The sequence below is a fragment of the Neofelis nebulosa genome, chromosome 2 (assembly GCF_028018385.1).
Source record: "Neofelis nebulosa isolate mNeoNeb1 chromosome 2, mNeoNeb1.pri, whole genome shotgun sequence".
NCBI classification, from domain to species: domain Eukaryota; kingdom Metazoa; phylum Chordata; class Mammalia; order Carnivora; family Felidae; genus Neofelis; species Neofelis nebulosa.
In genome coordinates, this window is record NC_080783.1 from 194,365,518 (window position 1) to 194,383,408 (window position 17,891).

Sequence of the window (17,891 nt, forward strand, 5' to 3'; positions counted from 1 at the left end):
GGGGTGGTGGAAGTCAGATACACCATGGTTCCAGGACAGTGGGAGGGGACAGAGGTCTGCTCAGTGCTCTGGGAGCTGCAGGAGGAAAGGACTCAGAGTGAGGACGGAGGGAGAAGGATGAGCCAACCAGGGGGAAGAGGGCAGGGTGAGGGTGTTCATGGCACACTCAGGGAATTGTGAGTCATTTGGTGTGGGTGGATCTTGGGGACCTACTAACGCAGTGCAGCCGGAGAGCTCGCCTGGGTCTGAGGAGTTAGGGTTTTTTCCTGAGACCAGAAGGGCATCGGAAGACCCCCGCCACGAAGACAGAAACCCTGCAGGCCCAGGTCCCGGAGCAGAGGAGAACGTGCAAGGTGCTAGAATCTGTTAGTCTGAGCCCCATTTACACAGGTAGCTGAAGTGGGGACTTCTGCCAGAGTCCTTCCTGCATCCTCCCTGATCAGCCGCAGGAGAGGTTCCCCCTGCTTGGTGCACCTGATGTACCTTTGATGAAAGTGTGCTGCAGAAAGACGCCACCAGGTGGCAGACCTACAGATTGCACAAAAGCCTCCTTTTCCCCTGTAGCACAGCGTTTGCAGGGGTGGAAGAGGGTCGTTCAAGACTGAACTCCTGTTCATGCCAGCCTGGCTCTGCCCAACAAGGGTGAGATCCCGCATCCTGCCACTGTGGGCACAAGGAGTCCCTTTGTGAATCTGGACAACAGATTCCTCCAGGGCCTTAGGAACTATTCCGTCCAGTGGCTTGCACTTTCTCCGGTCTCTGACCTCAGAGTAAATTGCAGGCATTGTGACCCTTCGCCCCCAAACCCTTCAGCATCTGTCACCTCAGAGCAAGGGCATTCTTCCGTGTAACCACAGAGCAATTTTCAAATTCAGGGAAATTGACATCGATACAGTCCATATTTAGATTTTGTCAGTTACCTAGTCATATCCTTTAGACCACCCCCCTGCCCAGGATCACACACTGCATTTACTTGTCTCTAGTCTCCATTAATCCAGACTGGTCCCTCATTCTTCCTTTAACTATCAGTCATTGATGTTTTTAAAGCACACAGGCCTGTTCTGTTGAATGTCCCTCAATTTGGGTTTGTCTCATGATCACATTCCGGTTACACATTTGGGGCAAAATGATAATAATGTAAGTTGTGATTTTATCAGGAGTTATACGATGTCAGTTCTGGTGTTGGTGATATTACCTTTGGCCATTTGGTTAAGGTTGCAGCTTGCTTTTTTTTTTTTTTTTAATTGAGGTATATTTACACACAGTGAGTCTCACAGATCTTTTAATTATAGAATTCAGTCATTCTGACAAATGCACGTCTTGGACTAGAGGCACTAGGTCTCAATTCCAGACTCCTCCCCACCCCTCCACTGGATCATGACAGAGGATCCATGTGGGGCGGCCTTATCATCCTGGACAGTCCCTTACTGTGCCCCGAGTTGATAATTGCCAGCTGGTGTTCCAGCCTCTGCTTCCCCCTAGGCCCGTGAACAGAACAAGACAAGAGCATGAGGTGCTGTCTGCCTCTGCCCTCCTATTGCTGGGCACCCCGCCCCTCCTCAGCAGCTCGGCTAGCCCCCTGGGCCTCCTCCCTTCCCCACGCTGAGCTGAGTGTGTCATTCAGGCTGGACATCAGACTCCCCTGGCCTTCAGTGCTAGGCCAACAGCCCAATGCAGGTTCAAGGTCTTTTAAGCCTTCACTCTGGGTACCCTCTTCTGCCTTCTTCCCCCACCACACACACCCATTCAGTGCCCATTTAGTAACAATCCCTTTCGGTTTGGGCAGGAGAGATACAAAGCTACTGTGTTGAAGCTAATAATAGCACAAGTTACCAAATGCTTACAGTATGCTGGTAGGTACTTTTGCGTGGCTTATCTTTCTTAATCCTTAGACCAACTTCCTAAGGTAGGTGTTGTGCTCTGTATTTTGTAGATGCTGAATACGTAACTTGTCCAAGATCTTATCACTATCAAGTGATGGTGCTGGGGTTTACACTGGATTGGACTTACTCCTAAACGCTTGCGCCGAGTCTGAGGTCCCCAGCCAGTGTGGGTTATGGGGATCAAGATGGTGTTCCCTTCAGCCGAAGGGTGACCAGGCCAGGCATAGGACAGCTGGGGTCCCCTGTTCTTTCACCCCCAAGTGTCATACAAATGGTTCTGTGTCGTGCTGTGAAAAAAGACTAACACACATTGCTCTAACCATGTTATTGTGCCGCCTTAGTGTCCCGTCAACCGAGACTCTTTTCCCTCCCTCCAGGGCTGATGTGGGTCTAGGCACACAGACCCTTGACACATGTGTAGCAAACAGGATTGAGGCCAGGGATGGGTGGGAGCCCTGCCCTCACTTTTAAGTGCCAGGTGGGCTGACCAGAGGTGCGGGTCCCTGCCTTCAGTAGACACAGCCAGAGGTAAAGTCCAGAAGACAGAAGTCTGCCCAACTCAGGGAATTTTTTGATTTGTTTGTTTGGTTCGTTTTGTTTTGACAGAGCCAGGAAACGTGGGAATGGGCGTAGGGGCTGCTGACAGGGACAGCTTGGATCTCGACACCGTCGGCTCAGCCTGACCCTAGAGTGTAGACACAGTCCTTTGGCTCCTAGCAGGCATTGGAAGCTGCTAACAAACTGTGGCTACCAGCTGCCATTGTTGTCATACACACACACACACACACACACACACACGCACAGCAAGCAGTGCACCGGGCCCGGGTCTGTTGCCTGCTCCTTGCGGGGACTGCCCTTGCACTCTGCCTTGACTGGTTTGGCGTGCAGGGTTACCCATCTCTCCAGGAACCCAGAAGTTGCAGCAGGAAGCCCAGGACAAGGTGGAGTGCAGAACTTTCTGCACAGTGGGCAGGCTCCGTCACTGCCTCTCATGCTTGCAGGGGGGATGGGATGCTCCCCCTGGCTCTGTGCACGTGTGAATGTCCGCTGCATGGGGCGTCTGCATACCTGAGTGGAGGGGGTGATTCTGGGTGTGAGTGATGGGCCCCTCCTTGGTTCGGCCAGGCTTCAACTGCTTCCTGGTAGGTGGAACTGAGGAAAGACTGAGCTGGGGAGGCCTCAGCACCATCTCTCTTTGCAACCCACCTCCTTTTGGGGTTGATAGTAGGTATATCCACCATGTTGAACCATGCCCTGCCATACAGTGCCCTGCCTGGCCCTACCCCGCCCAGCTGTCCTGTGTACTGTCACACTGGATTTGGCACCACGGGCCTTAGAATCTTATGTGTTGCTAATGGCCCAGCCATTGTTGCCTTCTGGGAGAGCTGGGCTGACATCACCCAACAGCTTTAGAGTGAAATGACCTTAGCCCCAAATAGACAGGATAGGGCAGGCATCCCCCTCCTTTGGGCATGCCATGGTGGCTGTCACAGAGCTTTGGCCCTCCAATGCTGGCCCAAGCAGGTGAACCCCCAGCTCTCAGGATTGAGGCCCACAGCTTGCAGATGGGGGGTACCAATCTGGTTCTCTTTCAGTGCCTGCCTCCTAGCCTCCTCCCTTCACCCCCATTGTTGCTTCACTGAGCTTCCTGGTGAGTGCAGGTTCTAAGGGAACCGGTGCTAACTTGGGAGGGTAGTGCATAGAATAGTTGACAGATTGAAAGCTTGGGAGACTTCTAAGCCAGGACTGCTGAGTTACCAGGGAGCTGAGCAGTAGGCCCAGGAAATACCAGGCAAATGGCTGCCCCTTAGCCAGACTGGGCCAGGGTCCTTCACCCCAGCCTGAGGACTAATGTCTCTGGAGGGGCCTGGCCCCAAGTCCTTCTAGACCAGGGTAGCCAGACCTTTCACTTCGCAGATCTCACTGTGAAACCAGGATCCCTCAAAGCAGCCTTCCCCACGGGAGCATTTGTGGACCATTTGCAGGTGTGTCTCTGGAAGAGAGCCCGTCAGGATGATTTTTGGGTGAGGCACATCCTCCCTGTACATCAGTGGGGGTGCGGGGGACAGGAGGGTCTATCCCCAGGGGGGTTGTCTTTGCTCACCCCTCCACTGAGCCTGTTAGCGGCTCCCCATTTTCCAGGCCTGCCTCTTCACACTGTTTCTTTGCTCCCCCAGCCCTGGTGGCAGGAATGGATGTTCAGGAAGGGAAACAGCCCTGCCACCGCTTCCCCTGCCAGCATCTTTTCCCTCTCCCTGCCCGTCTGCTTCCATCCTTCTGTCAGCCTACATTTTGGAGCGGTTCCCAAGCCATTTGCTTGAGCTGAATCCTGAGTGGGGTGGGTGGGGTCAGGCTGAGCCCACTCATTGTCTGTGCTGCAGCTGCTCCCGACAAACTGTTGTCTAGACCAGGCCCGTGTGGAGGCGTCCAGGCAGTGTCTACACAGATACGATGGAGGCTCCACGGTGCTCTCCAGGGAACCAGGAGGAGAGAGGGGGCTTAGTGTTCCAGGGAAGATGGCAAAGATGATCGGAATGGGAGCGAAACCAGCTCATCTCCCAGGGCAGGGGCAGCTCCAGCGCAGGGCTGCTGACCCAGCAAGAACCACCACCAATATATATGTACCAATGTATGTATATATATATATATATATATACATATATATATATATATATATATATATATATATATATACATATTATTTACATATATATATATATATATATATATATGTAAAACCATTGTACCCCTCACTGTATTATATATATGGGGGTATATATATGTACCCCTCACTATATTATATATATGGGGGTAGAGTGGTTTCATATACACACACATATTTTTTTTCCTTGTGGAATTTTTAGTCTAGTGGTGGGGAAAAGACATTAAGCATATAAACACGCAAATAAATACATAATCACAAAATACGGAAAATGCTGTGAACAAAAATTCCACGATAGAGTGCTGGGACCCAGTGGCGGTGGAAATATCAGGGAAGGCTTCTCTGAGGAGGTGATATTTAAATTGAGAAGGATGCAGAGAAGTCAACCAGGCAAAGGGCAAGAACACTGTTCCAGACACATTACTGTCCAGCTTTTTAAGATTTTTCTCGAAGCAGTTTCATTCTTCTCGTAGGAATGATCTTGAATCTGCGTCCGGCATAGGCCTCTTTGGCAGAAATCATGGCCAAGCCTAACTGTGGCTTCTGCTCCACCTGGGAGCTATCAAGGCCTACTGAGTTACATGGTCCTAGTTACTCTCAGAATGGAGTCATGGGTCTGCGCCTCAGTGGCATAGCTCTGAAAACAAATAGGGGCTTGATGAGAGGCAAGCCTGGTAGATTGGACTAGAGGTGTGCCAGGCCATCTCTCCTGAATTCCATTTCACTGCTGGATTCAGGCTCTCAGGGTTTAGAATAAGGGCCAGAACGGCGGCACGTGAAGATTTAAGCTAACTGGTGAATGTGCACCTGTTCTCAGATTAGGGGTGGCCTTCCAGGAATAACAGGCAAACAAACTAAAGGAAAAGAGAGCTGTTTGACTACATAAGCATGTCACCGTTTTTTAAATTAGCAAAATGTTAAAACATTAAGAAAAACTACATCATATGTCAGCTATAGCCTTAATATATAAAGAGTTTCTAAAACTCAATAAGACTAATACACTCAACCCAGTAAAAAATGGAAAAAGAATATGAACTGATTCATGGAAGAAATAATGCATGCAACCAGTATGTATGTAAAACAGGTTCAACCTCGTGAATAATTGAGGAGTTAGGTAGGCATTTAAACAATGATGTTCTTTTTATTACCCATCAATTGGCAGTTCTTAAAAATTATATTCAGTCCTAGTGCAGGTTCTGGGACTTATTCGCCCACACCACTAATGTGGTATAAATTGGGACAGCCTCCCTGAGAGCAGCTTGGCAGTGTATGTCAGGCATCTTTGGAAACGTGTGCTCCATTTGACCCTGAAGTTCCCCTTCTTGGAATTAATCCTGAGGGAGAGAGACAAGTATGTCAAGCTGTATGTGTGTAACAATTAATAAAAAAATAGGGAAAAAAACCCCAGATGTCCTGATGGGTGTGTGGACCAATAAACTATGATATATTCTTACCAAGGAGACCGGGTAGATATTTCAAGTGATGCTTCAGGATATTGTCATGTAAGGTTGTTCATAATTTTTTTTTACAGCCTTATTGAGATATATTTCACCTACCATAAAATTCACCCTCATAATGTATTTTAGATGGGAGAAAAGGAAGCTTATAAAACGGTATCACAGTGTGGTCCAAATTCCTTAATAACGAAAACTAGAAGTGTGCGCACGTAAACATACAGGATGGTTTGCCTGAATGTTAACGGTGATTACATCTGGGTGCTGAGATTATGGGTACGTTTTAATCTTATTTTTGCATATCTGTGTTTTCTAATATTTCTGTGGGGAATGCCAATAACTTCTGTATGAAGAAAAAAATTATAGAAGTTGGGGTTCGGTGTCCCCCAGGCCTTTTATGGAAGAATAAAGGCTACACTCCTAACTTGGCCATCAGGTCCCCTAGATCTGGCCCCTGTCCCTCTCTCTGGGTCACTTCTCACCACCCCCTGTTTCAGGCCATACGCTCCACCAACACAAACTCCTTGGAGTTGGTTGCTTACGTGCCGTTCCTTACCTGTGTGGGTTTGCTCACCCAGGTCCCCCTGCCTGGAGTGACCTTGGCCCCTGCGCAGCCCACTTTGGTATCACTTCCACAGGGTTTTCCCTGGGCTCCCTCAGGGCCAAGGGTCCCTCCTCAGGACCGGGCAGCTGGCCTTCCCCAGGCACCCCTGTGACCCTCTGCCCTCCCTGCCCATTCATCCGTGTACATCTGTGTCCTTGGCCCCCCCCCCCCCGCCCCCCGCCGTCTAGGACACTGCCTTCCCAAGCTGTTAACTATAGGCGGCTGGAAGGAGCAACTCTTGTCTTTTTAAATCCACATCCAGAGGTTAATATCTTTTAGAATCTGGCTCCTGTGTCCATCTTTCCTCCTAACCCTGGAGGAGATAGGGATTTCCAGGCACATCCAGGTGCATCCTTTAACTGGCTCTTAAATGCACAATATATGTTTTTCTTAAAAGTCATTCAAGAAAAATTTGAAAATAGGAGAAAGAGAAGAAAAAGTAGCACCCCCCCCCCATGACAACTTTGGGGTGTTCCTCCATCAGAGAGGACCTAAGAGTCAGAGGAGTTTGAGAGAGAAGATCCTCGGGGCAGCCATCCTCACACTTGGTGGGCATGAGAGTCCTCCGGGACCCCCTCCATCCCACACCCCAGAGATTGGACCAGTGGGGATGCAGGGGGACCCAGGATTCAGCACCTCAGGCCATTTAGCTACAGGTATTTGGGGGGAAGACTTCACCTTGGGAACAGCCACTTCCAGGCCATCTCTCCTCTCTGTCTCTGTGGTGGTCTCTCGGGGACCTCGGTTTGCATCCACACAAAGCCAGTGTCCTCTCTGCATCTGATTGGCCCCTTTGAGATGGGCTGGCTGCCCACCTCTGTAGCCAGTATATGCTGCCTGGAAGGACATTCCCCTTGAGCCCCTGATTAATGCCAAGGAAAGGAGCTGTGGTTCTTTGTCACTGGGAACCTTTGATGCTCCTCCGGGAGGGGGAGGAGGTGGCGGCGGCAGCGGGAACAGCAGCAGCAGCTGTGTGACGCATCCCCAAGTCAGACTTGCAGGCTGAGTTCGCGTGAGGAAACTCGCTGACTTGCTCAGTGAGAAGGGCTCCTCTGTGTCTTGTCTAGAGCTGAGAATGAAGCGGAGAGCATCGGACAGAGGAGCTGGGGAAACGTCGGCCAGGGCCAAGGCTCTAGGAGGTGGCATTTCCGGAAATAATGCAAAGAGAGCTGGACCATTCATCTTGGGTAAGCCTCTGACCACTGGGTGAGGCAGGTTGCAGGGGGGAGGGGGGGCGGGGGGCGCAGGCGCAGTCTGACATGGTGAGCGGGGCGGCAGGCCTAGGCGCAGCAGTGCAGGGTGAAGCGCCACACCCACCACAGTGCAGGGCCTGACCCACCCTGGCCTGGCCCTAGCTTCCCTGCTCCACATGCAGTCTCTTTGTGCCTGTGGAAGATCCAGAGCGTTAGGTCATGTCTTACCAACAGCTGTCATTTTTGTCGTAGCCTCATGAGCCTTAGGTCCGCTGCGGCTGAGAGCTAAGCCGTCTCTTCCCCCATGGAGCCCCGCGTGTGCCCCCGCCCCATGCCACCATGGGAGGCACACAAGCTGCATCTGAACCCAAGGTCCATCATCCAAGGCACTTCTTGGACCATTCTTGGAGGGCACAAGTAATTCCACGAGGCATTTGGTATAGCCCTCCAGAGGTCTTATAAAATTGGCACAGAAGTCCTGTGGAACTTCCCAGTGGGGGTTCCCGGTGGTCCAGAGTAGCAGCAGGGCCTTTCTGCCTGATGTTGGAGGCCCAGCAAATCTGGGTTGCTGGGCTCAGCGTTGCAGGAGTGAGCTGGGTTCTGAGGACGCCAACTCTTCCACCAGCCAGAGACTGGGTGTGAGTTTTGCTTTGGGGCGCTGTCTTGGACTTACGGGCACAGGACGGTTCAGCCCCAGGCGTTGATCAGATGGTTCCCCGTGCCTACTATGTGCCAGGCCTGGGCGATTTGCTAGGGCTGCAGCAGTGAACAAGACAGGCAAGTTACTGCACTCACCAGAACTTCATATTCTAGTTGGAAAAAGAAACAGAGTAAACCGTGCACAAGATCATCATTGGGTCAGTAAGGGCCTTGAAGGAAGAAAATAAGATGATGTGAGAGTGACGGGTTTAGAGGGGGTGTATACAAGGAAGGTTCTGTATGAGGAAGTGATACTTGGGCTGACACCCGAGGGTGAAAAGGATGCAGCCATGTGAAAAGCAGAGGAAAGCATCCTGGACAGAAGGAGCAGCAAATGCAAAGGCCCAGAGGCAGGAAAGGGCTTAACAAGTTAGTACCTAAGAGCACAGTGTAGCTGGACTATGGTGGTGGGGTGGGGAAACATAATCAGTTAGGTGGGCGGGAGCCAAATCGTACAAGACCTTGGAAGCCAAAAAAGAAGTTTCAGCTGTATGTTAAGAGCAGTGAAGCGCCATTAAGTGACACTGTGACATTGTCTGAGTTATGTGTGATCTGAAAGCTCAGGCGGGGTGCCATCAAAGGACAAGGAGCTGTGTACATCTCCAGAGGTACAGAAGTTCCCCAAACCGGGTGCTCTGACGGGCCCGGCAGCCCCCTCAGACTACCAGGGGAACTCGCCAAAGCTCTGGTTTCTCACCCGGGAGATGCTGATTCAGAGGCTCCAGGTTGCAGCTGGGATCTCTCTTTTTTTTTAAACACACGCTCCTCAGAGATTCCAGCACACAGCCACTGCTGAAAACCCCTCTTTTTGAGAAACATGCCTGTAAAAGCCAGGTGTGCCTCGGGCAGATGCACATCAAATCCTCCACTTCTGGAGGGGAGCCCGTGAGAACTGGCCCCCAGGAGACAAGGGGGGTAAATCAGTGGATGTAAATGACCTTCCCAAAGAAGAGATCTAGCGGAAAGACCGCGTGGTGCCACGAGAGACAGGGCTTCTTCGAAAAGTAAGCCCGAGGCTCTGTGTGCCGTAGGTCCCCGTCTGGGCAACTCCCCGGTGCCAAGCATCGTGCAGTGTTTGGCGAGGAAGGATGGCACAGATGACTTTTATCAGCTGAAGGTGAGTGAAGCACCGGGGGTGGGGGAGGCCTGGGACCCGGGGCCGTCCTGCCAGCCTGCTCGCCCCCCTCCTCCACCTTCACAGCCACACCGCTTGCGAACAAGCTGCTTCTTCCCGGGAGGCAGTCGGGTTCACGCAGTCTCGCTCTGAGCGGGCCCGATTCAAAGGGCTCCACCAGAGCAGGAATCACACTGCCGTCACACTACGGAAGACCTTGCACATCGTATGTGCACGTGTGAGTGCGCGTGTGCGGTGTTGCACGGCGGAACGTGAGCCCCCCTGCTCCTCCCGTTGTCACTCGGCTTTGTAAAGTAAGGTCTTTTTTGGCTTTTTGGTCTTTTTGTGTGTGTGCCTTCCTAAAGATCCTTACCCTTGAGGAGAGGGGGGACCAAGGAATAGAAAGCCAAGAGGAGAGGCAAGGCAAGATGCTGTTACACACCGAGTACTCTCTGCTTTCCCTCCTCCACACGCAGGATGGTGTGGTTCACCACCACGGGCTCTTCCAGGTGAGTGGCAGAGGGGGCTGCCTGTCCCCACCCTTCCCCCCGACCCCCTCCCCGGCCGGCCTGCGGGGGCCGCCTGTGTGGCTAGAGCAGCTCGCCCGCGCAGCCTCCTGGGAGCCCTGCCAGCCGGGTGCACCAGGACTTCCCGGGTGGGGCGGGCGGGAGGCCAGGCTGCGGCCACGTTAGCTGGGGCGTCCAGGCCACGATGGCCACAGCCTCGCAGGAGTGCACAGTTCTTTCCAAGGAGACCCGCTGTTCCCAAAAGGGAGGAAAGCACGGAGTCCGTTACAGACCCACGGGCTCTTCCCGGGTGTGTCGTGTGGAGAGCTGGCCAGGCCAGGGCGGGAGGGCGGTGAAACCAGTTGTTTCTGGTGCCGACGGTCCTTTTTTGCTGCCCAGGCGTTCCAGTTAGTTCAGCGAGTGTCCCTGTGCCCTCGCGCTCAGATGTGCCAGGTCCCTCAGGGAAGGTACTAATTCGTCCTTGTGCCCTGAAAGGAGCCATCCTCGGGGCAGAACCGAAATCGTGTCTCCGGAAATGAGGAAGGCCCGGTTCAGGGTGCCCAGGAGGCCTCCTGCCCAGGCCCCACACACAGCTTCTGAAGAGCCCTCAGCTAGACGCGCTGGCCAGGGCCACTCTTGCTAGAGGCACCTGGCCCTCAACAGGCCGTGTGGTGGCAGGGAGCCGCAGAGGTTTTGGATCCGGCAGCCCTGAATGCCGGCTGCGTGACCTCAGGCAGGTCACTTCCACCTACAGCTCACCTTCCTCATCTGTAGGATGGAGGCAGCGATGGACGCTCGCCTTGTAAGGTCGGGAAGGTGAATGGGAGTGTGTGCAGCCCGAGCTGTCCCTGTACATGCTCAGCATTGGTATCTTCTTGTCAGCTTGATTTCCTGGATAAAATAAAGGGGAAATGCCCCCCCCCCACTCCCATACATAAACACACTAAGGTGTTTATTATTGGATGCGCAATTAGAGACAACTCTGAAAAATCAGAGTGCTTCCCTTGAGCATGAAACCCAACTGAGCGGGATTGTGTTTCTTTAGTGTTTCATCTCTGATAGCTTCCAAAGCTTGGCTCTGCTTTATGTCATCTTGAATAATAGAACCTGCGTGATTAGAACCATTTCTGGAGTCATCTGTGTGCCAGACACTGCTGGGCCTCTGGGGAAAAGTGAACAAGAGGTGTGATCCGCTCGGAAGGAGAAATGTGGATATTCAGTCCCCAGGGGTTCCCCGGAGGCAAGCGTCAGTCTGCTGGGGATGACACTGAGGGCCTCCCCAAGCTGACAGAGTGAAAGTCCCCGTGTTTTCTGTCTTACTAAATACCTTTTCAGGTTGGGTGCCTGGCTGGCTCAGTTGGTAGAGCATGTAACTCTTGATTTCGGGGTTGTAAGTTCACGCCCCATGCTGGGTGTAGAGATTACTTAAAATAACATCTTAAGGGGCGCCTGGGTGGCTCAGTCAGTTGGGCATCAGACTTCAGCTCAGGTCATGATCTTGCAATTTTGTGGGTTCGAGCCCTGTGTCAGGCTCTGTGCTGACAGCTCAGAGCCTGGAACCTGCTTTGGATTCTGTGGCTCCTTCTCTCTCTACCCCTCCCCCCTTCTCATGTTCTGTCTCTGTCTCTCTCTCTCTCAGAAGAAAATAAACATTAAAGATTTTTTAGAAAATAATAAAAAATAAAATCTTAAGAAAAAAGAAAAAGAGGCACCTTTTCAGCAAGGAAAATGGGCCCAGAACTTGCTATCACATGTTGGTTACAGAACCCACTTCCTGATAGCAGGCATGGGTTGTCTTCCTCTCTCCACAACCTGTGAGGGCAGGGTGCTAGGTCCCTTTGACAGATGAGGCGCCAGAGACGGAAAAGTGAGGTGTACTGCCCCATGTCCCACAGCTGGGACAAGGGGGAGCTGGGGCCTGAGCCCAACCTTACCCACTGTTACCTGGCTGCCCAGGAGTCCCGCTTCCATGTGAAAGCAGTTGTCTTGGAACTGACAGGTGTCCAGAACACCTGACTTCCACCGCCTCGGACCTTGGTCGTGGCTGGAATCCCTGGATATGCCATGGAAGGAGGAGTGCCAGGGCCCTGGGTTTGCTGCCTGGACCCTGGGCTCAGAGCTCCCTTTAGCATTACATTCCCAGCCCCGATCCAGACCCTTTGCTTTGACATCAGAGCATGAAACCTGAGCCTGAGCCGCTTTCACCCCAGCCCCTGGCTGGGCTTGGCCCTGGCACACAGGAAGCTGGGCATTACCGAACGGTCTGCTGGTCCAGGCCACCCAGGCCTCGGGCCTCCACCACCCCACACGTGCAGCCTGTTCTAGGCTCTCGTGTGTGTATCTGGCTCCAGAGGAGAGTCCCAAACCCCTGGCCCTGAACCTGCTGGCCTGCAGCCAAGCCCGCAGGTCTGCCCCCTTGCCCCCCCAGGACCGCACCTGTGAAATCGTTGAGGACACAGAATCCAGCCGGATGGTTAAGAAGATGAAGAAGCGCATCTGCCTCGTCCTCGACTGCCTCTGTGCGCATGACCTCAGCGACAAGACCGCCGACCTGATCAACCTGCAGCACTACGTCATCAAGGAGAAGAGGCTCAGCGAGCGGGAGACTGTGGTCATCTTCTACGATGTGGTGCGCGTAGTGGAGGCCCTGCACCAGGTGACAACCTGCCCCGCTGCCTGTCCCTCCTCCTCTGCCCGGCGCGTCCTGGGCCCCAGTGACCGAGAGGCCTCCAGGTCCCCCTGCCGCAGAAGGCCACCCTTGTTGCTGCTGCTCAGCGAAAGCAGCTCTGGTCCCCCCCGCCGCCCCTCCCTCCCGGCCGGGTGCGCTTTCCAGAACATCCAGGCAGAAAGCAGCCGGATGACCTGTGCGCCCAGTGGGGCACAGGGCTGCAGGCCTCAGCCCGTGTTCCTGGGGACGTGCTGCCCGGGCAGCCTGGTGGAGCACATCATAGCAACTCCCCGGCCGCCGAGAGGCGGCCCTGTGGTCTCCCGGCGAAGGCGGCAACTGTGAGGTCCCGCTCGGGCAGCCACAGCCTGTCTCTGAGCTTTTCCTAGGGTTGGGGTGTCAGGCACCCCGAGGTCCAGGTGAGGAGAGCCTGGCCTGTCCCGGGCACACAGCTTCTGCAGGCTGAGCCTGCACTGCTTGCTCGCCAGAACCGGAGGGTTCATCTCATAGCGCAGATCCACGCAGGCGCCTGTGGTTTGGTTTTCCAGCGGGCTATTTACTGGAGGCGGAGAGAGGAGTAGTTTTCCCCACTGGCTGCTGCCCAGAGGGGAGAGAGCTGGGGGAGCCGCCCCGGGTGGGGCAGAGACTGCCTGGGTTCACCTATCACCCCATTCCTGCCCACGGTTGTTGAAGCCTTAGGATGGTCCTCACCTGCCTGTGGCTGACAAATCAAGTCATGAGCCTAAAGAGACACATCATAGAGCTTTTTCCTGCCTTCCCCAACTCCTGGAGAGCCCACGTCTTAGAGGCTGGATCCAACCATGGCCTTAACCTTCGCATTACAAACCACATGCCTGTTGCTTTCTAGAAAAACATTGTGCACAGAGACCTGAAGCTTGGGAACATGGTGCTCAATAAAAGGTAAGATTCTCTCTTCTTCTTTCTTGATGTAACCTTGGGGTTGGCACGGGCCACACGCTGCAGCTTGCCAGTGCCCTACAGTGCCCCCGTGTTTCTGGCTCAAAACAGCCCACTTCCCCCAGGAATCCCAGGGGGCGGGAGGTGCAGTGTCTGCTTCCTCTGCCGTTTCCCACATGGGAATATGGTGCTTGCTTAGAAGGGGAGTCTGGGACGCCTGGGTGGCTCAGTCGGTTGAGCATCCGACTTTAGCTCAGGTCATATCTCACGGTGTATGAATTTGAGCCCGCTGCAGGCTCACTGCTGTCAGGGCAGAGCCTCCTTCAGATCCTTCACCCCACTCTCTCTCTACCCCTTCCCCGTGCATGCGCTCTCTCTCAGAAACGAATAAACGTTAAGAGGAAAAAAAAAAGAAGGGGAGTCTTAAAGTCCACAGAAAGGGAGCTCTGAGAAGGGCTCCAGATGTCCTCCTTGGGCCATTCACTGTGCCTTGGGAGTGCTCAGTAAATATACAAAAGGGACACATGAGTTGAAGGAGTGACAGATGAACAAAATGAGGCCTTGTCACAGGTCGGGTTCCCAGGAAATACTCCAAGATGTGTGTTCCCGAGGGTTACTAGGAGGTGCGCTCAGGGGAGAGGGTGGGATTGGGCGGGGGGAGACACGGAGCTGTGGTACAGTCACGGCAGGCCTTCAGCCTGGAAAACTCAAGAACCAGAGGGCCCCTCAGATGTCCCACATCAAGGCAAGGGGCCAGCCTGGGCATGAGGGCTGTGGCCCGGGTGGCTTACTTTGGCTAAGGAAGCTTCCTGGGAACAAACGCAGCTCAGTGGTCAGAAGTCACTAGTCCCAGCAGCAGGGAGAGGGTGCTCCCCCTTGGAGGGGGTCTGGGTGGCTCACCCTAGCAGCCTCGGTCAGTCAGCGGCAGAGGGAGATCATACAAAGCCCCTGTGTCAGGCCGTCACCCCCTCAGGCGGAGGGGCCCCAGCCTTGCAGGGGCTCCGGACTTCCAGCAGGCACCACCATGACCGGGAAAGTGTAGGGCTGGGAGGGTCTCCCACCTCCCCTACCCTGCCTGGGCTGGCATCTCACCGTCGTCACCCTCTCACCTCCAGGTGTTGTGGTGGCTCGGGGGGGCTCGCAGATGGCAGGCATCAGTCTCAGGGCAGAAGTGGTGTGTGTGGCAGTTTGTTCCGTGACGGGGCCAGCCACCCAGGCGGGGGTCCATTGCCCCCATGAAGCATCCAGGACCATGGCAGTCACAGGGGAAGCTGCAGGGAGATGGGCCTCTGGGGAGGAGGCGTGGGGGTACCAGATCCTGCAGTGCCGGCCTGAGATGCCGTGGGGAGGATGCTGCGGACAGACACGGTTCCAGAGTCCCCATGCGATGGGGCGCCGACCAGAAAGCATTGGCTGGGGGCCCATGGCGGGGGCGGGGCGGGCAGAGACTCTGGCCGTCTGAGTCAATTCATGAAGGGATGAGTAAAGATTGCCAGCTGGAGAAAGTGAAGCAGTGAAAACCTTACCCTGTCATGCTCCACAGGGAGGAGGGAAGGAAACTGAAATTCTAGGGCTGCTTGAACCCTTGCCTGGCCAGGTGGGAGAGTTGGGGAAGCTGTGGAGGAGCCAGACGTAGGGGTCAGGCCTGGCTCAGAGCCCAGCGCCCCCTCTTAGTTACCCGGGAGACCATGGGGATTCATTTGATGATTTGTTATTGACTGATTTGTCCGTGTATTGAGAGGCTGCTGTGGGATCAAGTGCTTCTCTGAGCTTCCGTGTCCTCATCTGTGAAAGTGGAGGTGACCAAACCTCCCTGTAGAGATTGGCCTCAGATGTGGAACTGCCTAACGGGGCCGGGCCCGTCGTAAGTGCACCCCGTGCTAGACAGCCTGCGGCTCACTCCTCCCGCCCCCCCGGGAGACGAGGCCTGCTGGGTGTCGGGTGGCTGGTGGGGGCACCAGTGGCGAGCCCGGCGAGGCCCTGGCCTGCTGTGGGGTGTTGGCCTGGTCACCATCCCACTCTGGACCACAGGCTCACTGCTCACCCAGAGAGGGCACATTTTTGGACCACCTAAGTACGTCTGGCTGTGGAGCCCGCGTCCTCCAGCCTTCCACACGACTGTGCACTGGCTCTAAATGAGCATCCTGAGGGGGTTGTGGGAAGGCGCACTCGGGCTCCTGTGCCGCTAACCACAGCAGTCCTCCAGGCCTCTGTGTGTCCGTGGTGGGTCTGCTTCCCCCGTCACTTCTCCGGGCCCCCTCGCTTCTGGGAGTGTAGTCGGGAGGCCACACCTCTCTTGAATAACGACAGTACAGCTAGAGCAGCTCCTCCACGTATGTGTCTGTCTGTCTGTCTGTCTGTCTGGTCTGCACGTGTGTGCGTGCCGGTGTGTGTTTTCCTCGGATTGAGGGGCACCAGTACCCCGCTCAGAGCCTGTGTCTTGGCTGCATTGCCTTTAATCTAATGATCCCCTTCTCCTGGGTCTTGGGAAGGACAGAGGTTCTGGCCACCTCTTACCTCTCACGGGTGCTCCGGGAGGGGGCGGCGTACCTGGTGCAGAGGGACCCACTCCGGACGCCACAGCCTGCCCTGTGCATGTCTGTGGGCACAGCCCGCCCCTCTCGCGTGCACCCTCGCAAAGTCCAAGGCCGACCTGGAGGAGCTCCAGCCCTCGCCTGCCCGTCAGGTCTGGCCCTGACACCAGCTGCAGGGGCAGGGAGCCAGGGAGCCAGGGAGCTGGAGGCCTCTGCTCTGGCAGAATGGAGCGCTCCCAGGGGAGGAAGCGGGGAGAAGTGTTTGCAAGGCAGCTGGAGTGACGAGTTCACCCTGCTTTGGAGAGAAGGCAAGGGTTGGAACCTGAAATCCCCTTTTGGGGTTATATGAGGTCTGCTGTGGGTTCTCTCTCCTTCCTCCTTTCTTTTTGGGTAAGCAAGTTGCACACCAAGTTCCTAGAAAAGGAGAAAAACACTGGTAGCCCGAAGGGTCATAACTAAAGAGTGACTCACGCAGAGCAGATCCTGCTGACGCAGAGCTGCCTCCCTTCACTCCCGCTGCCCTCGCCCCCTCCTGCCAGGATGAGCCTGGGGGGTCTGGGGGCTCCCAGGGATGTGGGCGCCTCCCGCCGACTTGGGTGGTGGGGGCAGGGCAGGGGAGCATGGCCAAGCTTCGGGAGGTCTCGGAGCTGACCGTGTGGCTTCCCGTGGGACAGACTCCAGGCCCTCAGCAGCGTAGGCTGGCTCGGCCCTGCTGCCCACCGCACAAGGTGTCCTCAGGCCCCACCAGCCTGGCCCACGCAGGGGACATCAAGGCCTGAGGCACAGTCACTGGGAAGCACAGCCTGCACTGCGCTCCGGGGCCTGTGGTCACAGTGTGGCTCCCCTCACCTGCCGCCTCAGATGGGGTCTTTCCCGGGGTCTCCCATGACCAGTCCCTGCCAGGCGTGCCCACCATCTGAGGAGGAAAGGATAATCCGAGCTGGCAGCTAGCACTCAGATACTAGTCACCACGCCCGGGGCCACATGCTTTCCCTGGGACTGTCTTCTTGTCACATCCTAACACGGTCCTGGGAAATGGGTGCTAATATTCTGTTTGACAGATGAGGAAACTGAGGTTTGCTTCATCAGAGATTAAATAACGTGCCCAAGGTCTCACAGCCAGGAAAAGGCCAAGCTGGGACTGGAACTGGGGAATCTAACTCCCCGGCCCACCAGACGCTGCCCTGAGCGGTCCCCTCCCAGGGCCTCGTGCCTGAGAGATCCCCTGCAGGATGCGTTTCCAGCTGCCATCTGAGTAGAGGGGAAGAACGCAGTGCTTCCTCTCCGTGGGGGCCCTGCCGAAGCGCAGCCCCACGTTCAGGGCAGTGACGTGGGCGGTCCAGAGCTGGAGCAGTCCGCTTCTTGACGTGGTGTCCTTGGCCAGACCCTTGGCCCACACGCTCAGGCTCTAGCCGCCCCTGGGAGCCACCAGGCAGATTTCTGTGGCATCTGACAGGGCAGGCTTGTATGCAGAGCAAGAGTCGGAGGTTTCTGTTTGGAATGCAGAGGACAGACTAACCTTTGTTTTGTACCAAGCCCTTTGCCAGCAGAATTCCCCGAGATAGCTGAAGGGCCCGCACAGCCTCTTGGTCACAGCTCCCGGGGAATTCCGTTCTCGGGCCCGCACAGCCAATACCTCTGAGCCGACCCACTCTTCAC

General features: G+C 55.0%; 1 protein-coding gene across 4 annotated transcripts in view; it reads left to right on the top strand.

Moving 5' to 3' along the window:
* STK40 (serine/threonine kinase 40) overlaps window positions 1–17,891 on the top strand; it is a 40,654-nt gene that overhangs the window by 12,974 nt on the left and 9,789 nt on the right. For 3 of the 4 annotated variants that reach the window (XM_058718057.1, XM_058718055.1, XM_058718056.1), the window contains exons 2-6: window positions 7,671–7,790; window positions 9,527–9,612; window positions 9,975–10,118; window positions 12,544–12,771; window positions 13,649–13,701. In XM_058718057.1, the coding sequence (XP_058574040.1) occupies window positions 7,679–7,790; window positions 9,527–9,612; window positions 9,975–10,118; window positions 12,544–12,771; window positions 13,649–13,701 (623 nt within the window). In that variant the 5' untranslated portion in view covers window positions 7,671–7,678. Of the gene's footprint in view, window positions 1–6,131; window positions 6,276–7,670; window positions 7,791–9,526; window positions 9,613–9,974; window positions 10,119–12,543; window positions 12,772–13,648; window positions 13,702–17,891 lie in introns of those variants that run through there. The other variant, XM_058718054.1, reaches the window with a different exon arrangement.